The 23,553-nt window shown below is 29.4% G+C and overlaps 3 protein-coding genes, 1 long non-coding RNA gene and 1 other non-coding gene across 7 annotated transcripts; 4 read left to right on the plus strand and 1 right to left on the minus strand.

Moving 5' to 3' along the window:
* Positions 1-1,782: 1,782 nt before the first annotated feature.
* On the minus strand, positions 1,783-2,761 carry LOC111240586. The gene is made up of 2 exons (XR_002666014.1): positions 2,642-2,761; positions 1,783-2,320 (listed from the first exon to the last, which is right to left on the minus strand). It is a non-coding gene; the product is annotated as an uncharacterized LOC111240586 (long non-coding RNA).
* LOC106776614 (decapping nuclease DXO homolog, chloroplastic) lies at positions 2,680-6,129 on the plus strand. Its single transcript, XM_014664097.2, has 12 exons — positions 2,680-2,883; positions 3,208-3,273; positions 3,366-3,444; positions 3,598-3,686; positions 3,737-3,760; positions 4,001-4,125; positions 4,424-4,640; positions 4,756-4,809; positions 4,914-4,960; positions 5,174-5,258; positions 5,541-5,604; positions 5,903-6,129. Exons 1-12 carry the CDS (start codon positions 2,827-2,829, stop codon positions 6,004-6,006), a joined length of 1,011 nt encoding a protein of 336 aa, XP_014519583.2. The 5' UTR covers positions 2,680-2,826; the 3' UTR covers positions 6,007-6,129.
* Positions 6,130-9,833: 3,704 nt separating this feature from the next.
* Positions 9,834-14,368, plus strand: LOC106777885 (casein kinase II subunit beta-1). 3 transcript variants are annotated; one of them, XR_002670059.1, is made up of 7 exons: positions 9,835-10,321; positions 10,650-10,868; positions 11,319-11,428; positions 11,516-11,681; positions 12,606-12,762; positions 12,867-12,969; positions 14,268-14,368. XR_002670059.1 is itself a non-coding variant. In XM_014665701.2 (6 exons), the coding sequence occupies exons 1-5, from the start codon at positions 10,087-10,089 to the stop codon at positions 12,734-12,736; spliced, it is 861 nt and encodes a 286-aa protein (XP_014521187.1). In that variant the 5' UTR covers positions 9,834-10,086; the 3' UTR covers positions 12,737-12,762; positions 12,847-13,100. The 3 variants fall into 3 exon arrangements, 2 of the variants coding, with proteins under 2 accessions (XP_014521187.1, XP_014521186.1); XM_014665701.2 differs by lacking the exon at positions 14,268-14,368 and having other exon boundaries at positions 9,834-10,321; positions 12,847-13,100; XM_014665700.2 differs by lacking the exon at positions 14,268-14,368 and having other exon boundaries at positions 12,867-13,100.
* A 1,022-nt stretch (positions 14,369-15,390) lies between these two features.
* Positions 15,391-15,463, plus strand: TRNAE-CUC. Its single transcript has one exon. It is a non-coding gene; the product is annotated as a tRNA-Glu (tRNA).
* Positions 15,464-19,519: 4,056 nt separating this feature from the next.
* Positions 19,520-21,757, plus strand: LOC106777092 (probable serine/threonine-protein kinase PBL19). Its single transcript, XM_014664610.2, has 4 exons — positions 19,520-20,068; positions 20,448-20,708; positions 20,822-20,944; positions 21,049-21,757. Exons 1-4 carry the CDS (start codon positions 19,739-19,741, stop codon positions 21,472-21,474), a joined length of 1,140 nt encoding a protein of 379 aa, XP_014520096.1. The 5' UTR covers positions 19,520-19,738; the 3' UTR covers positions 21,475-21,757.
* The last annotated feature ends 1,796 nt before the right edge of the window (positions 21,758-23,553 follow it).

The raw sequence follows: 23,553 nt of genomic DNA on the forward strand, positions 1-23,553 counted from the left end.
GTTGAGGATTGCAATGATATTTTTAATCAACATCACCACCGTTATCTTTTTCTCTAAAGTTGTCATTGTTTGTTGCTAATTTGGGCAATGTTTTATGAATATTGAGTATATTTTTTTAAACTTTATCAGATTTCCATTATATTAGTAAAAAATAATTATGATCACCATTAAAAATAATTATATATATATATATATATATATATAGTTGTTATCAATTAAGAAAACTCGTATAAATTTTAATTTGTTTGAATTTGTTTAGAGGTGTAAACATATTAATGAAATGGCAGCTGAATTGCTATAAAAGTTTTTCAATGTTAGGTTAGAGAATTTCATTAGAAGTTCTTTCTTATAGTGATATCAAAGTGATATGTTATTTTGTTCTTCCATATTCAGTTCAGAGTTTAATCTCTCTCTGTCTATGTATAATATTAATTTCTGTTCAAGCTTATTTAATCCTTACAAATTTTGAAAGTTTTGAAAGTGATTTTAATATATACAAATTTATTTAATTATGTAATATCAACTAGTTTTTAGATCCGTACACGGATAACTTATAAATATATAAATGAAAAAACAATATTATATTTCATTAAGAAAATTATACTTTTATCGTTCATATTATATGGCAAAATTATAATAAACGTAAAATTATCAGATATCAATGTTTATGAAAATTAAATTAGTTAATAACTTTTGGATTACCTCAAAACATTAAATTTATATAAAAAGGAAATTATTTATAATAAACTTTTATATAAATATTTTTCATCTGTAATTAATCTATAAATAACTCAAAACGTAATTTTGATATTTAAATTAAAAAGAATGTGTGTACCTTTTTTTTTGCAAATATTGTAGGTGTGATATTTTTAAAGAGTTTGAAAGATTTTTTTTTGACAATATTTTTAGTTGTTGTATTTATTCAAAAATAAGATTTTTAATTTTTTCTTTCCTTTTTATTCTATAAACAATAACATAGAGATGTCCATATGTAAATAGTGGACATGACAGGTAAAGTCCAACTCTTGTAAAAGATTGTACTTGATTTTTATTGCTTGTCTTTGCAAAATAAAGTAATATTGAAAATTGTGTTATTTGAAATTTAAAATACAATCCAAAATCAGAATATACTAAATTTTGGATCATAATAGCAAAAATCACATTTTGTCTAACTGATTAACTTACAACATTGTGTCATTACAAAGACCTTTTGCTTTATCATTGTTTCTTAGAAACATAGTTGGAAGTTGGAACACTTTCTTTCAACTTCAAGAATTTTAATGTAAACCACTCAGTTTGAATTTGTTGGTCTCAACTGATAGATAATGTGTGTCTGAACTTAAAAAGGTAATTTCCTCACCATTTATCAAAGACAACAACACCATTTTACCCTAATTCAGTTTTAACATCACAAGAGCGTAGTTTCAGTAATGTTATTATGATTAGGTGACAATCGTATCGAACTGAATCAAATTGAATTGCGGAGAGGAAATGATGAATCAAATTGAATCGCTGAGAGGAAATGATGACATTCATCCTAATCAAGAGAGTTACTTATAAAAAAATAAAGCAAAATACTCTCTCTAGGACTGTCATGAAGTCAATCTAAACCTTAATTAAGGGTTAAGTAGCATAAAAGTACTTTTTAGATCTTGTATTAAGAGATAGGTAGTCTATGGTGTGTAAATCTAACTTGATGGAAGGTGTTCCGTCGACGATCATGATAACCAAACGACAAATTATTACTGAATAGTTTTCTTAGAAAGATAGATAATTATGATATGTCGTAAGGGAAGAAACTTTTGCTAACCTGGATTGCATGAGACTCTACAAGTAAAGAATTTGAAGGGTTGTGTTGAGAATTGAAAAGGTTATACTGTCAGAATATTTGAACAATCATATCTTATTCCAAGGCTGGAACGTCTCATGAGCTCCCTCTAATCATCCTTATTAGCTCCTAACTTCGTCTTCTTTTTGGCACAACCTTGCTTGAGGAGGACAGCACAGGCGTTCGTTATGTACAGAGAGCGAGGAGTGGGATCTAAATCGGAGGTAACTTCCGGTGATCAGAAGCGAATCAACGACGTCCTCGATGAACTGCTCGAACGATTCTCGCCGTCCACATCCAGAGCCGCCGGCATCAACGGCAAAGACCGCTCATCTTCCTCTTCCCTCTTAGCCGCCGGCAAGGACTACCGCTGCGCCTCCGTCACCGCCCCTATCTCCAAGAATTCCAACGCTTCTGATGGTTCGAGATTTCTTCTTTTCTCTTACCATCTGATATCTTTTCGATGCCAATCTCGCCAACTGAATCCCAATCCTTAACGTAGAGTCAATATTGAAGTAAAAAAGTAAATTTTTCTATTAAAAAGAAATATAAAAAAATAATAATATTAAATAAATATAAAAAAATTTATGTCTATCAAAATATTTTTGGTCGTTTGACTTTTCTAATCAGCCCTACTTAATATAAAAAGTTTGATTGTTAGTTGCTAGGAATTTTACGTATTCGTCCCATAACTGTGCTTATGTTTTTCCGCAGAAGTTAAACATGTTGATGAATTAAAAAAAAAAATATCATTGTTGATTTTATTTCTTAATTCGTTTTATGGCAATATGAGATTTTCTCTGGCAGTATTACCTGCCACCCGCAATGCAATTAACCAGGGTTGATGGGGGTTTGGCCGCGGTCGTTGGCAGCAAAGTTATCAAAATGATAGAGGACCCGACCTTCTTCCTCCAGCTGGACGTTATCCTCCGAGGCACAATTTTGGATACGGAAATAGGTTTCAGAACGCTCGCCATGATGAGCGCCTTGTCTCTGAGATGAAGCTTTCAAAAAGTGTAGAAACTCTGTCAAGAAAGTGCATTGCTTTTCCGGAGGTAGGGGAATCCTATTTTCCTATATTTAACTGCTGCTACATCAAGCAATTGATTGTTCAATTTTATTTGAGAATTTGAGAAATTACCACGAAGTTAGAATTTTATGAGTCAATATTAAACTTTACTTATGTTTAAACTGGTGAGCAAGGGAAAATGAATTATTGGCTGTATTGTAGAAACAAATTACTCTGATTTAAACATTGAAGCTACTGGTTTTTTATCTGTGGTGGTTTCTTGACTCATTGGTATAGTGTAATGATATAAATTGCCTTTTTGGATTTGTGTTCTGATTACGGCATTATGTTTTCTTCATTATTTTTGTAGCCTTGCGAAATTGCCTGCTACAATCGTGTAGAAGGCGGAGAAGTATTCTTCGATGACCGTAGCTTGGTAAGCTGTTTATTGCTTTTTGTTTCGTGCTCTTTGCAATACTTAGTCATGGTTTTATGCTCATTTAAGTGCTTTTTTTCCTGTTTATTTAGAGACTTTTTAAGCGCCATATTACTGAAGATGTTGGAGCTGATTTGAATGAAGGTTATGACACATTCATTCCCAAAAAAGGCACGTGATCTGTCTATTAATCTAATCTTCTGGTTTGTGAATTTAGTTGGATTATGGAATGCTACTTGGACGATTTGTGCACAAGAAACAACGTCCAGTTGTACACCACTATTTATGTTACCAATATTTTTGTTCTGTTAATTTGTAAAGCAGACATAGGCTCAGAGGGCTTTGGATTTGGTGATCTTCTTGCTTGCAGTAGGGACAAAAATATCCCTCTTCAATCTTGGAAACATTTTATTACTAAACTAATTTCTGATCATTGTACATCACTGTTGTTTTATCTATGCAGACATTCCGTAACAATCTTAAAAAGGTAATTTATACATTTTGAATTGGTTTGCTTTCTAGTCAGAATCTTCTCTGATCTTTGATTTTTAGAAATCTCTAACCCAATTAGTGATAACCTTTGTTGTTAAATTTACTTGCAACGGACAAACATATGAACATTCTTTTGGTATTGCCTTGGGTTTTCTCAACCTCACCAAGTCAGACACAAATTTTACTTGTGGTACTGTGATTGCCGCATATTAACCAAGTACTTTTGTCTCAGCAGATACTGGCAACAGCTTATATCCGTAATGAGCCTTGGGAAATGGGAGTGCACAAAAGGAATGGGGTTGTCTATCTTGATGTGCATAATTTACCAGAAAGACCCCAAAGTGATTTAGATCGTAGGAGGTAGGCTTACTTGATTCCTGGATCTGTAAATATTTGATATAATCAACAGATCTGCAATCATGGCAGATTATTTGGGTATGTTGACTGTGCTAAAGAGCAGTAATCAATATAACAAAAAAGAGTAGATGTTAGGGAAAATGAAAAGAATTTTGCTAACAATGCCTTATATTGTAAAAAATATGATGTGTTGCTTTCTACTGCTCAAGCTTTAACTAGTATACAAATTAAAGATGTTCTCCCCCATTTTCGCTTTGATTTTATTGGGATAAGCCTTAAACTTAATGAGTTCGGCAACTAGATGTTACGTAGGATATTGTTTTGAGAGCCTCGCCACTGAAGATCCTAGAAGAGCAGACGGAGAAGGGATACATCATGTTGATGCCAATGTTGAATTCTGTTCTGTGATTAAAACAAAATTAGGAGCTCACCGCATCTTAATGGGTGCTGAGATGGATTGCTGTGATTCAACTAATGACGGAAAGAGATTCTATGTGGAGTTAAAGACTAGCCGTGAGGTTCGTATAGTTCTGGCTGTCTTGGGTTATATTTCAATTTTGGCTCTAATTTTTCTTTTCTAATAACACATTTCTGTTTGCTTAATAATATGAGAATGTCATTTTTATGATCCAGTTGAATTATCATACCGAAGAAAGATTCGAGAGAAAAAAAATGTTGAAGTTTTGGGTACATTTCCTATATTTTGAAACCAATTCATTTGTTTTTCATCTCCACGTGTTCCCTTTTCAATTTTTATGATATATTCAGCAAGACTCTGTTTGTGCTTGCAGATTCAGTCATTTCTGGCAGGTGTTCCATATATTGTCATCGGATTTAGGTAACTGTTGTTTCTGCTTCATATCATTACAAAATCTTTGATTTTCTCCAACATTCTGATGGAAATTTACTCAATTCAACTAGGTTTGGAGAAATTGATTTCTGATCATTTTAACGATTTGTTCTTTCATCTGGCATGCATGGCAACTGAAAACTTATACTGCTAGTTGTTTCTAATTTAGTGTTTATATTGTTTATTTTCATTATGGTACAGGGACGATGCAGGTCGTCTTGTTCGGACAGAAAGAATTAGAACCGAAGATATAAGTCAGAGAGTAGAAATGAAGAACTACTGCCAGGTATAACTGCTGTACTGTGCAAGGGGCTTTATACTGCATCGTTTGTTAATTAAAACTGCAGTAGGCACACCCTGTGGGTTATGTTATGGAGAACGCTCCATATCTTATTTCCTTCTCTGACAATAATGACAAAAAGTACATACTTATACGTGCAATTAATCGTTGCATAGCTAATAAAGGATCGTTCAATACATCTTAGGAGGATAAAATCACATTTATATCTGTAAGTTCTGAAGTGTGTTCATTTTCCTTTTCATTATAATTAATAAAATCTGTTTGCAGGGAGGAGTCTGCTTGGCTTTTGCAGATGAGGTATTAGGCTGGCTCTCTGGAACAGTAAAAGAAGGTGAGTAGTATACACCCTCTCTGTTTTTGTTTTGTTGAAGTAGTGACCAATTGCTTTTATTTCATGCAAAATGATATTTTGATACCTTTTTATACATCGTTTTGACATTGCGCACGTATTAAAATGTGATTGGACGATTTTAAATTAAAAAAACAAACTTTAGTTTTTCTCTTCTAAATATACTTTTGTCTCAATTTTTTTAATTTGAAATTGTTCAATCACATTTTGACTCGTGTGCAATGTTAAAATAGTGTTAAAATATCATTTTCCTTATTTCATCTGTATTTTTTGTTTTCAGACGAAGATTACATTTTGAAGTTTGCTCGACCGTTCAACCGTCTGGAGCTTCTGCAAGCACAGTCCTGCCCAGATGTAATTACTAGTCATTTGGAGCTGTTGTGAAAATTGAGACCTTAGCAGTTACCTTTTAAACGAACCTTTTTAGTATATGCTGACAATTGCATTCAGAACTTTAATCTCTCTCTATCTATTTATATTGTTAATTTCTCTTCAAGTTTATTTAATCCTCACAAATTCTGAGTTTTGGAAGTGATTTTAATATACATTTATTTAGTTATGTAATATCAACTACTTTTTAGATCCATACATACACGGATACAGATTAATCAAAAAACAATATTATATTTCAATAAGAAAATTTTTGTATTACTTTAAAATTTTATATTTATATAAGAAGGATTTTGTTCATTATAAATGCTTATATAAAAAAATTTCATTTACAATTAATCTAAAAGGTTACTCAAAATGTAATTTTGATAATCAATCTTATAATAGAAATAAAACTTAAAAAAAGAATGTGTACATCTTTTTATTTTATGTTGCAAAAGTTGTAAATCTGATATTTTTAAAGAGTTTCCAGAATTTATTTACAAATAATATTTTAGTTGTTGTATTATATTTTTATTTTTGTCTAAAATTAAAATTAAGATCTTGAATTATTTCTTTGTTTTATTTCAGAACAAAAACATATTAGACTTGATAGGTAAAATTGTAAAAGATTATTTTCGACTTTTGTTGATTGGCTTTACAAAATAAATTGATAATGGGAATTGTTTTTCTTTTTTAATTTAAAATGCAATCCAAATTCAGAAGATAGTAAATTTTGAATCGCACATAAATCATATTTTACCTAATTCGTCAAATTTCAATCTTGTTTCATTGTAAAAACTTTTTGCTTGATCAATGTTTCATAAAAATATAATTGAAATACTTTCTTTCAACTTCAATCGATGATATAGTATTCCTAAAAAAATGATTTTATTTGAGAATTATAATGTAAATCACTTAGTTTGAATTTCTTGATTTTCATTTAATCGACAATGTATGTCTGAACTTAAATAAGAGTAATTTTTTCACTATTTATCAAAGACAACATTAATCTCATTAATCTACTCTACAGATTTAGTTCTTGGACTTAGAATTGTTCCATCATTATAAAAATTCAAGAAACATCATATTCATTATAAATTCAGGATAAGCAAATTGAACTAATGATAGTAAAAGCAATTCATTATACTAGTATGAATAATCCCTGACAAGTTAAATTCTTTTATGTTTTGATATAAGACATCATTACTAATTTTCAAGTAGCCTTCCAAATTACATATGGTTTGAATATTGTATTCATAATCAACAAAGCAACAATTAATTTTCTAAATTCATTTTCAGAAGCAAGTTCACTTATTTAATTGCATCAATAAATTCTTTATCATTTGTTAATAATCCTAAAGCATAGCAAACTTCTTAGTATATTCCAAAAGTTTGTTCAATATATAATTATTTTGATGTTATTGTAATCAAATGCAACCCTTTTTTAAGGAATAAAATTAAGTCTATTAACATTGTACCATTGCTTTTTCTGTTTCCGTTCCTTAGGTTGGAAATGCAAGATAAGTCAAATTCACTCTTTCATAATAACTTTTATTAGCCTCAAACCAAACTAGTTCTTTTAAATTGTTAAAGATTATATCTATATATGTATATTCTTAATTTCTCTTGAAGTTTATTGAATTCTCATAAAGTCTGAATGTTTTGGAAGTGATTTTAATATATGTACAGTAGGAGGTCGGACGCCCGATCAAGAAACCATTAAATTGGTGAGTATTCATGGAAACGCCCGATCAATTGGGATCGACAGAGCATCTGGACGTCTTAATTGTCATACCCCGGTCGGTTGAAGAATGTAAAGAACGCGGTTTAAGCGGGTAATCAACGGATACTCGACCGGTCATCGCGATCACAGTAAACGCAAAATTAAGAAAGTAAACAAGATTAGGAATTTCTGGGCTGAGATTGGGCCGTCATTAAGAAAAGGCTAAACGCAGGCCCACCAAGAAAACTATAAATAAGAGGTCAAAAGTGAGACAGGTAAGAACAGTAAATGCACATTGATACCTAACTGACACTTTCTCTCTCTATCTCTATTGTTGATTTGAGAACTGACTTGAGCGTCGGAACCTCTTAGGCAGGTACCCGACCGACTTTGGACTCAAGCTGTGGGAAACTTGTTGAAGCCGAACAATCATATCAGAAGACATGAACAAGGACCGGACGACGAGAAAATTGTGAAGGGTCAACTACTATCCACCGAAACAATATACATCTATTTAATCATGTAATATCAATTATCATTTTAATAGTCCCCTGAACTGGATACTTCAATCCAATAACGTGAATATGAAAATTCAGAATTTTTTCATTGAAGTTCTCCACCAACGATTACAAGCAAATTCATTTTATTATAATAGCAATGCTTACTAATTTCTTTAAAAGATTACAATGATAAAAACTAATAAAAATCCATAGATATTCATATAAAATAAAAAATATATATATCCTATTTTTAAAATTTTATTACAAGCCAGATGTTCACATTACAAATATTCATCACTGTCTACCTTAACTCTTAAAAGAGGTATTTTGTTTTTTCATATATTTTGGCTTCTGTGTGTGTTTAGAAAAAACAAAATATCCTGAACAAGAGAGAAAAATAAATAAAAAATATATATATATATATATATAAAGACAACTGGGTGGTGTCTTGTAGAGACGCGGAATGAAGGTTTGATGAAACCAATAAGAATAGTAGTTTGGATGAAAAACAACGAAACAGTTAAATCAGTGTTCATCAAACTTAAAATTTTCCTTCTTGCTAAAGCTGCTACTATGTCACTAATATGGTATAAATTATAATCGTATGCATAATTATCCTTACACAATTTTTTTTTTGACAATATTTGAACATTTCTGATGTCAAAAAAATATTATTTAAATATCATTATCCTAACATTGTGTAGATACATCCCATTTACAACTTCATTATCCTCAAAATACATGTATATATTATTGGATATATAGAAGAAGATTCATCAGAAAGATAAAAACATCAATAAAATATGAATTAAATTATATAACAAATTAACATAATTCTTTACTCAAAAGTTTAAAGTAGTGAATTGATGAATTTTTATTTTTATATAATATTTTACTTTCACATTTTTATCTAATGTGAGCTTTAAATTATACTTCATTTTCAACACGTGATTCATATGTTATTTAAATGAATTATTATTTAGTTTTTTATTTAAATAATAAAATAGAGAATTAAAACTAAAGACTTATCATCCTTTTAGAATATAAGATATGATCTTTGATGAATCTGTTTGACTTAAAACAATTGAATGTGACTATACAGCAGAGCAAAAGACTCGTTTAATCGAAATTATTTTCTTACACAAAATAAAATACATAAAGAAAAAAACAGAAAATGGAAAAAATGCATTTGTATAAAATACTAATACAATCTTAAATTACGAGTTGAAGTAAATAACAAAATTAGTTACAATTTGAAATTTAATTAAATATTCTTATTTGGTAGAAACTAATTGTCGAGTCTAATGAGAAAAAAAAAAACCATTTTAGCCTAATTCAGTTTTAACATAGTGTGAGATATAATGTGAACTTTTTTTTTAGCTTAAATTGAAGTACTTTAATTAAGATTTAATTAAGTTAACTGGAATTGTATATATTTTTTAATTTTTTTATTTATTGATGTTTTATGATAAAAAGAAAATAGCTTGAAGAATGAAAAATATCTTGGCCGAAAGAATTGTATATATTTTTTAATTTTTTTATTTATTGATGTTTTATGATTATTATGATAAAAAGAAAATAGCTTGAAGAATGAAAAATATCTTGGCCGAAAGAAAAGCACTAAATGTAGAAAAGAAAAAAAAGAAAAATATTTGGAAGGAATAGAAACGAACCGAAACGGGGAATCATTGTTTGCGTCTGTAAATTGAAAATTGCATCCCTCTCGCTGAAACTCAACCTCAAAACCCTAGCTTCCTGCAACACGAGCCACTACGGCGTCGTTTCAGTAACGTTGTTATGATTGGGTGACAATCGTACCGAACCGAATCAAATCGAATCGCGGAGAGGAAGACAGCACCGGCGTTCGTTATGTACAGAGAGCGAGGAGTGGGATCCAAATCGGAGGTAACTTCCGCTGATCGGAAGCGAATCAACGACGTCCTCGATAAACAGCTCGAACGATCCTCGCCGTCCACATCCAGAGCCGCCGGCATCAACGGCAAGGACCGCTCATCCTCCTCTTCTCTCTTAGCCGCCGCCGCCAAGGACACCCGCTCCGCCTCTGTCACCGCCCCTATCTCCAAGAATTCCAACGCTTCTGACGGTTCGAGATTTCTCCTTTTCTCTTACGATCTGATCTCTTTTCGATGCCAATCTCGCCAACCGAATCATAATCCTTTTCGGAGCTGGCCGTATCTTTACACGGACTTAGGGTTATGTTAATAGGCGCTTTGTAGAACTCCTGACTTTGTTTTTACTGTTTTTTATTGCTCAAATAGCGTAGGGACGCTGAATTAGATTCCGGTAGGGTTTTTGAGACGTGGAAGGGGGTAAAACACGGTGATATTAATTGGAGGAAAAGTTTAGAGAGGTAAAGTTGACGTAGAGTGAATACTGAGCTGACTTTGTTTTTCATGCGTTATTGGATGCAGAAGAGTCTGAAACAGACAGCGAGGAGTCTGATGTTAGCGGTTCCGATGGAGATGACACGTCTTGGATCTCGTGGTTCTGCAATTTGAGAGGAAATGAGTTCTTTTGCGAGGTTGATGACGATTACATCCAGGACGACTTCAACCTGTGCGGATTAAGCAGTCAAGTGCCTTACTACGATTATGCTCTGGATTTGATTTTGGATGTTGAGTCCTCCCATGGTAAGTTTATGGTTATATGCTTTAAACTTTTCAAGTGCAAAATATCACTCTCTGTTTGCTTGTGAAACTATGCAATGCTTGCTAACTCCTTGTGATTTAAATTGTGCACTTGCATGTCTGCAGTGTGGATTATGTATTTGATCATTTTTGTACTTCCGCCCTGTTTGGATAAATTTCTCAATGAACACTTGAGAAGAAATAAGAAGGTAAAATGAATAAGCTTCTTTCATGTGTTAAAAGTAGCTTATGCATAACTTAATTTATAAAAATTTTCTTATTTAGCTTCTTCAGAAGCCGAGTTTAATTTATGCATAAGTTAATTTTAACTTATGAGAAAAGCTTGATTCATTTTATGTTTTAATCTCCTTCTCCTATAAGTGCTTATTAAAAAAGTTTATGCAAACAGGACCGAATGTTTGAAATCTAAATTGGATTGGTGGGATTGTGTAGGTGACATGTTTACCGAGGAACAAAATGAGTTAATTGAATCAGCAGCCGAGATGCTATATGGTCTGATTCATGCCCGGTATATACTGACAAGCAAAGGAATGGCTGCAATGGTTAGACCTCTCTGTCACTAATTTCTCTCTTAATGTAATCTTCTTTAGTTAAGGTTTGTAGTGTTGATGATATTGGAATTTCCACAGCTGGACAAGTACAAGAACTATGATTTTGGCAGATGCCCGAGAGTTTACTGCTCTGGACAACCTTGTATTCCAGTTGGTCAGTCAGACATCCCTAGATCCAGTACTGTGAAAATATACTGCCCTAGGTGTGAAGACATTTACTATCCTCGGTCCAAGTATCAAGGCAGTATCCTTGGCCCTATTATATTATTGAACTTGTGTGGGTTTTAGTTGATTATGCATCCACATCTCTCTGGAAGTAACGCTCATGCATCTTTTCTCTTGGTTTTGACTGGAAATACATATATTGATCTTTCTAGGGTCTAGTTTTTGCATGTAGATCATAAACTACATTCTAATTAAGGTCAAATACCTATAAGAGCAAGGTTTGGGATTCTTGTTGCTTATTCTGAAATGATGACTCTCAATTGAATACTTTGCTAGTCTACGCAATACTAAGCTGGTCTATAATGGAATTGAGTTTTAACTTTAAAAGATGACAAGTGATACTAGATATCTTGAAAGTGTTTGGTCAATGTCCGGAAGCACTGTTCTGTTTTCATTTTTTGAGAATATATGTCTCTATATAGTGGAGGGACCATGTTCATCCTTGAGTAAACTTCATGAGCATAACTCCTTATTGTAACCATTCATTTTCTTGAGATCTAGTGATTCTAATGAATAATTAATATTCACCGTTAGATTTCCAAAAATAAACAGTGAAAATGGGGAGTAACTTTCTTGGGAGTAAATTGTTCCCTCCCCTCTCTCTCTCTCTATATATATATATATGTGTGTGTGTGTGTGTGTGTTATATTCTGCAATTTTACTTCCAGCTGTCTAGTGGCTGTATATCTCTAGGCGTAAGGACAGTTTAGGGACCATTGGACCTTTTGAAAAATGTTATTTTATCATAATCATTGAAATCCTAGAAGTTTCCAGGACAAAATCTGCAGAACAAGAACACTTTAACTGATAATTGAATCCTGAAGTATGTGAATTTAACTATGATTGCTTGTCTTTTGTTCTCTATATATGTTGCAACTTATAATTGTGGCTTATTTAAATGGTGGTACACTATCCTGTTCTCAAATCCTTAATTCTATTTTAGACATTGACGGAGCTTATTTTGGAACTACATTTCCTCACCTGTTCCTCATGACTTATGGACAACTAAAACCACAGAAACCATCACAGAGCTATGTTCCAAGAGTTTTTGGCTTCAAACTTCACAAGCCTTGATGCTGAAATTTTAAGCTTTCATTAAAGTAAGAGTTTACCTTCTTAAAGTCTTTCATAGTAGTTTTGTGCCATGCTGCTTATCATAAGCTTTCAGAATCAGTAAAATCTAGAGCTTCTGTTTTTGCTTTAGGAGCATGTTGTAAAGAGAATTGCAGACGACCTGTCATGCAAATGCTGGTTTCGATTTCAGCTTGGAATTCAGTGAGCTTCAAGTTCCATGAACAAGTGCTTAGGTACTTCAATGCACTCTTAAGTGCTTATTGCAAATTGTATTCTTGCGGTTAGTTTCACTTAAAGTTGTTTATGATTGTGTCAGATTACAGATACCCAACTATTTTATATTATTTTATTCCATTTGCTCTCTCCCACGTTTACGAAGCTTTCAAAATTTGTGGATTGGACCTCAATGGGTTCATACGTATAAGTCTTTTTTTTTTTTTAATTTAATTGCTATAATGTTTAGTGGGTCCGCCTAAGACGTGATAATGATCATGACTATGTTTTGGTAGATGTTGGAAAAGTATTTTTGGAAATTTCAACTAAATTGTTCTATTTCATATGCAAAATTAAATACGGAAAATTGGTTTCTGGATTAAAAAACACTGTTGAATTCTTCCATCATTATTTCGAACGTGCTTTGTACCTACATAAAATATGAAATACTGTATATGGATAATTTGTGCATGCATAATTCAATACTCTATGTATGGGTGAAATAAAAGACTGACATGTCAGTTAGTTGGACCAAACCAAAGGATTTTAGTTGAACAGACAGCACATTTTAACTTTTTTTACTTTATTTTACTGAATCCATCCAAAACCTGGGTACTCACCATCCCCACCACTCTGTCAACTATGTTTCTCTCTACCCTTAGCTTCCAGTCCAACATGCACAACCATGGTTTATTACTGTCAATTTTTACTTCAATTAGTCACAAGTTCAAGGATTAGTCGTAAAATTTAGATTATGAGAATGTTCGAGTGAAAAGTTTGAACGACTTTTGTATGGAAAAGGTTTTATTTTTTGAAGTAAGCGAACTTCTAAAAGCATTTCTAGCTAGTATCAAACATAGCATGAATCTGGAAGACCATGGGTGGATCATTGATTTGGGATAATTAGGGCATGGTATGCGAGTAAAAAAGGGTTAAGCTTTTTTTGGCTTAGAAAATTCACCAAATTTACTGTCAACTTTTAACATTTTTAGTAGTTTAAGAGGTACATGACCTAGTGAAAATTTGATAAAAATGGTCATACTTTAACTTAGTTATTACTCATGTTTACATGGTTAATGGCTGTCACTTATAAATCACTCAATTTTCTTTTATTTAAATTTTTTGATGATCACAACCAAGAATTTCAGAAATGAAAAACGCAGATCAAGTCTTACCAAATCTTCAAGTTTATTAATAATTTATATTTTTGTTGTTGTGATTAACGACTATCACATGGAATTCACCTGTACCTTTTTAGTGGAGCAATTTTGTTTTATATTTACAGAATTTTGTTGACCATAACCATGGATGTTTTTAGATGCAGGAACCCCATCCGTGCGCTTCATCGACAGATTCTTATTTTCGTAGTTTGTTGTAACAATAACAATGGACTTGGATAATTAACAACTTTCTTACCAAATCTTCAAGTTTGTTTATATTATCGTTAATTTATATTTTTTAATAGTTATATAAAAAAAAAAGAGTTTAAATATAAAGGACACAAAAATTTGAGTGAAAAAAAAAGTTAGTAAAAAGAAAATAAGGCTTAAACTGATGTAAAAATAAGCGTGAGAGAAAAGGAGATCAGAGAAGAAAAAAACAAGTGAAATAGTATAAAGTCCGTGAAAGCACACAGTTTTGTATAACCGAAGAATTTCGTAAGTTTTGGATCTCTGTCATTCTTGTTTTACTTTTAGCTGTAACTTTTGAAACAGTTTTTAACGAGAAAGGATGGGTGGCGAACATGTAGGAGCTGTAATTTAGGCTTTTTTTTCGTATTATTTTCATCACATGAACCGTACATTAATCTAAAAAGTAGTATTTTATTTTAAAATTGCATGTGTTAACACATACATTTTTTTTGTTATTAGTAATATCAATAATAATTTAGTATTTCATTTAAAGGTATCAAAATAGATATGAACTTATGAGTTAATCAGATTTAGTATAAATTTGACCGAAGTTGAATTGATTTTTTTTTTTAATGTAGTCAAATTGAACCTAAGCTTTCTTAACTCTGAGTTAGATGAGATTATGTAGTTAGTTTGTAATCCCCCAACAAATAATTTTATAATTTATTTTATCATATTATTTAACTAAATAGTTTATACTTTGATTTTTTTAAGACTAATATTATTTGAATATTTAATTTTTTTTTTATTTATATAGGTTAACACTTATTTATCTGTGATAAATACAAAACAGTTCTCTAACCAAAAAGAAAAGTTAGTTTAATTGACTTGTTTTTAACTTAAGTAACTCCCTTTCTTACTCCTAATTCTATTTGTGAAAAAACAATTGAAATTAAACGGTCTTCATACATCCTTACTAAATAAAATAATTTATTTTCTAAAAAATTTGTATAATTTATACTTTTTTTTAAGGTTTTTCCAAAATAGAGTTGATATTATTAAAATAAAATCCACATTTAAAACCAAAATTCCGTTGTAGTCTAGTTGGTTAGGATACTCGGCTCTCACCCGAGAGACCCGGGTTCAAGTCCCGGCAACGGAATGCATTGATTTTACTCATTTGAGGATTTAATTCAAAATCAATCTTTTGAAAATAGAAAAAAAAAACATGTGATTTGTAAGACAGCTTATAGAAGTTTCGTCCAATGAAAATGTTTGAAGAGGCTATGTTTGCCTTTGACTTGCTTCAGGAAACTTATACACTTTGTACTATATTACATTTTTTTTCAATTTAAATGATTATTACATTATTTTTTTTACTTGTATTATATATATATATATATATATATATATATTGTTAGAGATAATTTTATCATTCTTATTAATCGAGATAATGTATTTGTGACTAATTAATAGAACTTTTTATGTGATTAGTTAAAAATCACTATTAGAAAATATCATATTAATATCAAAATTAAATAAATAAATAAATAATTGTTAATGAAATAAAATTTATTAATAATTTTTAAAATTTTAATTACTATCAGAAATATTTATGATGATAAAGTTATCTGTAATTCATAATTTTTATTGTTGATGGACATTTTCTTTTATAATTTTTGTCAACATAAAAAATTTTAGAGTTTTCGTTTTATCTTCAACATAGTCACGAGAAAATTCGTTGATAATCTATTAGTAATATTTTTTTTAATTTATTGATAATTGAATTCGTTTGAAAGTTCATTACTAGACCTGTTAGTAATTATTTATTAAAAATTTATCAATAAATCTATAATTATAAATTTGTTAATAATTTCATTGTTAAACCTATTAATAAAATGAGTGTTAATTTCTCACTAAATTGAATTAAATATTTATTATAAATTAAATTGATAAAAAGAAAAGAAGGAAGAAGAAAAAATCGAAAGAAAGGGAATAAAAAAAACAATAATTACACTTATAGATGAAAGAAGAGAAAAAAAAAAGTGTGAAAAATGTAAGAAAAGAAAAAGAATGAAAAAAATAAATAAATACAATAATTACGGATGAAAAACAAAATTACAATATTACAATATTTAATAAAAAAATTATCAAATTTATTAGTAAATATTTTACTTATCGACGTATTTATCTATTACTAAATTTGATTAACAGTTGTTTACTGGTAAATTTTTAAGCATTAATAAGTCATCAACAATTTTGTTTTCCTGATAATTCTTTTATTATGAATGAACTTTGATGCTTATTAATATCAAAACTTCTTATATAAATAGACTATTTGAATAAGAAATAATTTATTATAAAAAAAAATTATCCATTTGCTTCGCAGTTTGAACATGTTCTTAATTTTTCAAACATATCAACTCCAAGACTAAGTCACAGTACCCGTCAAGAATATTGCACATCTTTAAATAATATTCGTTGTGGGACAACAAATATAATTTTACAGTAATTATTTTGAATAATATTTAAACTTAATTTTAATACTTTCACTCTAATTTTTTACATTTGAGTGAATTTTATTTTTAACTTTCAATTACTTCAACTTTATTATATGAATTTTAAAGTATAAATATTTGATCTTTCTTTAAGTTGCATATGCATAATTAATATTATTTTGGGGCAGTGGTTAATATGAGGTGATTTTTAGTCTAAAATATACAGAATTATAAATTATTTATTTTATAATTTTTTTATTTTTTGCATTTTTAATTTTTAATATTAAGCTTTCAGTTTTTTTTTTATTTCATAAATTTTATCATCTAAATTTCAAAATCATATAAGTTTTCACGTTTATATGAATTGGATGTCTATTTACTAACAACGTGATATCAATACACATATTTGATAAAAATATTTGACACTTGATTAAAAAGTTAATGTAATACCTCTATTCAATATAAAACAAATTGTTTAAATTATTGATATTTATTATCACAAATGAGTTTAGTATTTTAAGACCTTGATTTGCTTAATTATATTCATATTAAAAGTTCTACCAAACTTATGTTTTAATATTTATTTAGTTGAACATTCATTTCACACCAAAATACTAATATATTTATAAAATCCCATGTAATAAGGCTAAATGATAAATATATAAATAATTAAAAAAATTAAATAATAAATAAAATATTAACCATTAATGTTAATTATGATAACTTGTGTTATATCTTATCAGGAAAGTTTTGTCATACAGTCAACATATTTCAAATAGTTAAGTAAACATATTAGATTAAAAGACATGTTAAAAGTCTGTAATAAAATATTTTAAAGTAGTGCTTTAAATATACAAATTAAAAAAATGTAAAGATGTTATTTATGTCGTAAAATTTGGATTTAATGAATGATTAGTTAGATATTATGTAAAAATGAATTACTGTAAAAGTATAAATTATGAAAATACTTTTAGAAGCTCACTAAAATGTATGTTATTTTGCAATATTAGTTTTATCTAAAAGTAATACAAATATTTAATTTGAATTTCTCTTATGTAATTATTTGAAAATTATTCTCATTCAAAAAATATAATAAATAGTACAAAATTATTTTGGACCCATAAAGTACACAGTACAAAAACTAATATCACACAAATAGTCAAAGTCTAAAAGTTATCATTTAAAAAAAATTTGTATTTATGAGATTATATATCTTTAATAAGATGTTGAAAAATATTGTTTGACACACTTAACTTTTTTATATTTATTTGACATTATTCTTTCTTATTTCTATTTATTTTTTGAAAAAATATAAAATTTTATATTTTTAGGATCATTTTATCATTATATTTTATGTTAAATGAATGTAAAAATGTATAATCATACCATTGCTAAAAAATGTTTAATGCCTTGGTCCTATTTTTTTTTTGTCATTTTTATTATGATTTTTTTTAAACATTTAAAGTAGTTTTAAATTTTTTTAATTTAGTTTTTTCTTAATAATATCTAAATTTTCAATAATATTGTATTCACATGAGTTATAAATAAATGATGTGAATTATTAATGAATATTATGTTGTTAACTATTTAAATGTCGTAAAAAAAATACAAAAATTAATAAAAAAAAAATACAAAAATTGAGATTATTTTAAATATTTGAAAAAAATTGAAAATCATTTTAAATAAAATTGGCCAAAATAAAAATAAATATTAAACTTTACTAAAATAACATTATTATCACACAGTCCTATTAACAAATTAACATAAACATGAGAAAAAGATAAAAGTATTTAATCATGAAGTTCAGATAGTTAGTAAAAATGAAAGGTTGAAAATAAAATTAATGAAAAAGCAAGAAAAGTGTTAGTAAATAAAGTAAAAAATAATAAAATTTGAAAGAAAGGAAGAGAGTAAGAAATAAGTAAGAATGAAGAATGTGGAACCCCATGTTTGAACTAATAAAGATAAAGCTATATTCATTTTTTTTTTCAGTTGTTCATGATAATATAGTGATTTTTATTGGGACAATGATATTTTGACAACACAACTTTTTTTACAACGGGACATGTGTTATCATTTTATTGGTCTATTTGAATTTATGTTTAAAAAATATTTAAAACAGACCAATCACAAACTGCCACATATACGTTGTCAAAAAGTTATTAAAAAAGTGTTGTTAAAAAAAGTTTTTTCTTTTTATTAATTATAAATTCGGTGGTTGTTGAAGACGCCAGAGTCTCTTCCAAGTTTGAAAGTCTTAGTACAGTCAATTCAACTCTTCTTATAAAATAATAATAATAATAATAATAATAATTATTATTATTATTATTATTATTATTATTATATAAACGTGTACCCACTTCACCTTCTAAGTCTCCACTCCAATCTTTATCATTACTTTTTTCACTTCTTTTTAAATTCACACCCTCTTTTCTTATCTTTCACTCAAAGAGAATTCACGTAGCTTTACTACAAATTTAATAATTCATCTTTAACAGAAGTTTTTTTTTTTTCTTTTTTTTCTTTTTATCTTTTCATTACTCTTCAAAATGTAAATTTTAAACAATGTTTGACTGAAAATATACTCCAAACAAAATTGCAATCAACTTTGTTTTACTTTGACCCTGAATTGGACTATAGATGTCTCATAACATAACCATCAAATCAAAATATAACCTTTTTAACTGTTAATGTTGTGTTTCTGTGTATCAGACGCGGGTTTTCACGCGGTTTTCCTCTCAATTCCCTGCTTCTTATTGTTCAATTTCCTTTCCTACACGGAACAAACCCGTTTCCATTTTTCCCCTGTCTCCACTTCATTCGTTTTCGCATTTTTGAAACACAATTTGCTTCATCTGTTTTCATTTTCTCTTGAACGAACCCTCTGTCTTTCTATACTCTGTTCTGCTGAGAAATTTAGTAACTTGGATGATTAGAAAATGAACTGTTTGTTCTTCAAAAAGAAATCAAAATCCCACCCAGAACTCCCAAAGGGACGGAAGAAGAAAAGCCAGGTTGTGAATGGAGCACCCAAGTCCCCAAGCTCGGTACCATCGCCGAGGAGCATAAAAGAATTGTACAGAGAGAAGGAACAGAGTTACAGAATTTTCAGTTTAAAAGAGCTTGTAGATGCAACAAATGGTTTCAATAGCATGCTGAAGATTGGAGAAGGTGGTTTTGGAAAAGTATATAGAGGAACCATCAGTCCTAAAGATGGAGCTGCTCCAATTGTAGTCGCAATAAAAAAACTTAACGCGCATGGCTTACAGGTGTATATATATATATATATATATATATACACATACACACACCCTTCTTCAGTACCCTTGTTTTTTCAATTCTCAATCTCAATAATCTGTGAGATAATATTTGTATAAGCGAAAATCATTTATGTGAAAGGCAAATTCAGATTCTGAAAAACCTAAATGAGAAAAGTTCTATTAATCATGGGTGAGTTGATTTTGATGTGAGAAAAAACTTCTTTTCATGGCTGTTAGGAACTGCTTTCAATGGAAAACGAGTTTGCAGAGTCTAAGTCAAATGTGTTATGCTGTCTCTGAATTGTGTCAACACTTGAATACTACTTTAAAGATATACTTGGTTTGGTTTCTCATGTTTGTGTTATTTTTTATATTGTATTCTGTAAAGGGACATAAAGAATGGCTAGCGGAAGTTCAATTTCTGAGCGTTGCCAACCACCCTAATTTGGTCAAGCTTCTGGGATACTGCTCAATAGACAGTAAAAGAGGAATCCAACGGTTGTTGGTATATGAGTTCATGTCTAACAGGAGTCTGGAAGATCATCTTTTCAGTGTTTCTTTACCTCCTTTGCCTTGGCCAACAAGATTGCAGATCATGCTCGGTGCTGCTCAAGGATTGTATTATCTCCACAACGGATTGGAGATTCAGGTACATTGTAGTTGAGACATGTTTCACATTTGTAATCTTGTCTGAATTGAACATTGTCGGTGTTCTAATTGATTATAATAATCTTGTCTTGTTTTATTGTTTTGTATTGGAAGGTGATCTACCGAGATTTCAAATCTTCAAATGTGTTGCTGGACAAGCAATTTCATCCCAAACTTTCAGATTTTGGTCTTGCAAGAGAGGGTCCTACAGGTGACAAGACTCATGTATCTACTGCGGTAAGTTGAACTCCTATAATTTTTCATTGGTATTCAATCATGATCACTTCCAAAAATAAATCTGTTATTTAGAAAGCAGACTCATCATTCTGAAAACTTATCAGGTAGTGGGGACACAGGGATATGCTGCCCCAGAGTATGTTCAAACGGGTCATCTGAAAGTTCAGAGTGATATTTGGAGTTTTGGTGTGGTGCTTTATGAGATCCTGACAGGGAGACGTGCATTGAATAGAAACCGTCCAATAGGAGAACAAAAGCTTGTAGAATGGGTTAAACATTATCCTGCCAACAGTAGCAGGTTCAGCACCATCATCGACCGACGTCTCAATAACCAATACTCTCTTGCTGCAGCTCGGAAAGTAGCCAACTTGGCAGATCGCTGCTTGAAGAAGAATCCTCAAGACAGACCCTCCATGAATCAGATAGTGGAAACCTTGAACCAAGCATTGCAGGATTCACAAACCCAAAACACTTCACCTAATAACACTTCTAAATCCACACCATCCAGATTGCTCTCAACTACTCAATAAATCATATTTTTTCTGTCAGCCAATCTCTTCGAAATGCAAGAGATTCATCAGGTTAAACTCTCTTAAGTCATTTTGTTTTGCCATTGAAAATGTCTGTTACTAATTGTATATTTCCATCCTCCTCATTTAGATTGTATATTTTTCAGTTTCTTATGTCAGTGTTTCTTCTTCCTTAGATTGGTCGGTCATGTGTCGTGTCAATGAAGTTATTGTCGGAAAAGTTTGAAACAATTTCCAAAATTCTCAAGTGTCTGGTTAGTGCGATTTAATCCAAAATAGTATAGTATCAACATAATGATATTTTAATAATTTTTTTTAATATTTTTTATAACATTATGTGTTATTATTTTATTAATCTGAAATTTAAAATAAATTAATTACAAATTGTCGTATAAATAATAATAAAAAAGTTGTTAAAAAAATTATTAGAGATACAATTTTTTTCCAAATAAACCAACGTTAATTTCATACAAGAAAAAACAAATATAACTCAATCATTGTTAGTCTTGACGCGATTATTCAATATATAACCCATGATTTATTCAATCTAACAGAAAAATTGTATTTATCTACTTTTTAAGTTTAAAATGGTATTAGTTACTAAAAATTTTATTTTTAAATTTGTTTTCCTTAATTCTTAAATAGTATACATTATAATAATTAAAAGAAAATAACCATTGAGCCCAAATTAAGAAATATAATATAAATGATGATATAATGTATGTTGCTTACTTATTTAATGAGTTGACTTTTAATTTAGTTAAAGTCACAAATTCATTCGTCTTAATGATTTTGTCAAAATAAATATCTAATTGTAATTAAAGAATAATAATTGTGAGAATACTCGTGACAGGGTATCTACCATTTTTCTTTACAAAAGTACGAGTGAGAAAGAAATTTGGAGGATTTGATATAAAGTTCAAAGCCTTAATAAATGGGGGAGTTTCTTTATCCAACTCAAACTTATTGTCAATATTAAAAGCATCATTTTCTTCTGTTTAAAGTTCTTTATAGGTTGTGTAATTTGAACTTTAAAAATAAAATACTGCATCAAAATAGTAAGTTGGAAGTTAATTTTTATTTTTTTAATTGTACATTTAAAAATAAATATTCGTATAGTCAAATAAAAATTTGAAAATACAAAGATTGAACCTAAATTTGAAAATAATTAATTATAAAATAATTAATTTATAAAATTAAAAATAATATTTATTTATTTATTGTTGATAGCATTACATAAAAATAAAAAGATTATAAAAACACATATATTAAAAGATAATTAATTTTAATATAGTTTTATATTTCTATATATATTTTTATTTATTTTTTAATATTTATTTCATAAGGAAGAAAAAAAATCATTAATATAATAAAATATTATTATTATTATTATATGTTTTGCAATGATCTTAATCTCTCCTTGCATGAGGGTTATACTAACGCTATATATGTCATTTTCTATTAATGATATGAGATGTGGTTGATTTTGTTTGAAAAGGTTAGTCTTCTACAATCCGAAACTTTGTAAAAAAATAAATAAATTATCAAACCATATTAATCTATAATAAATATTATAACATTTATTTTTCCTAATTGAACATAAATACTATTCAGAACGAAATCTTATTAAAAGAACTATTTTTAGTTTCATTATGATTAGTTCACTGTAATAAGAAAGTGCAGAAGAGATTTATCTTGATGCAAAAACATTTGCCCAAGCCCAACTAAGTAGTGTTTGTCTTTTAAACTTATTATTTTTTTTTGCTAATATTTATTGGGAAGATGATATTTTGATACCAATTTTTGACACGTACACGTGTCAAAATGTGGTTGAACAGTTACAAATTAAAAAAAACTGAAATAGAGACATATTTGGAAGAAAAAACCAAAGTTTCTTTTTCTAATTTGAAATTATCCAATCACATTTTGACACATGTGCAGTGTCAAAATATTGGTGTCAAAATGTTATTTTCCTATTTATTGTTCGTTTTTTCGTGCTTCTTCCTTTACCCAGCAAGTATTATTGTTCTGTTCTTGCTTAAAGATTAGACGCTAGGAACTGAATGCTCAAATGCCACC

This window comes from Vigna radiata, chromosome 11 (assembly GCF_000741045.1).
Source record: "Vigna radiata var. radiata cultivar VC1973A chromosome 11, Vradiata_ver6, whole genome shotgun sequence".
Classification (NCBI taxonomy): Eukaryota; Viridiplantae; Streptophyta; class Magnoliopsida; order Fabales; family Fabaceae; genus Vigna; species Vigna radiata.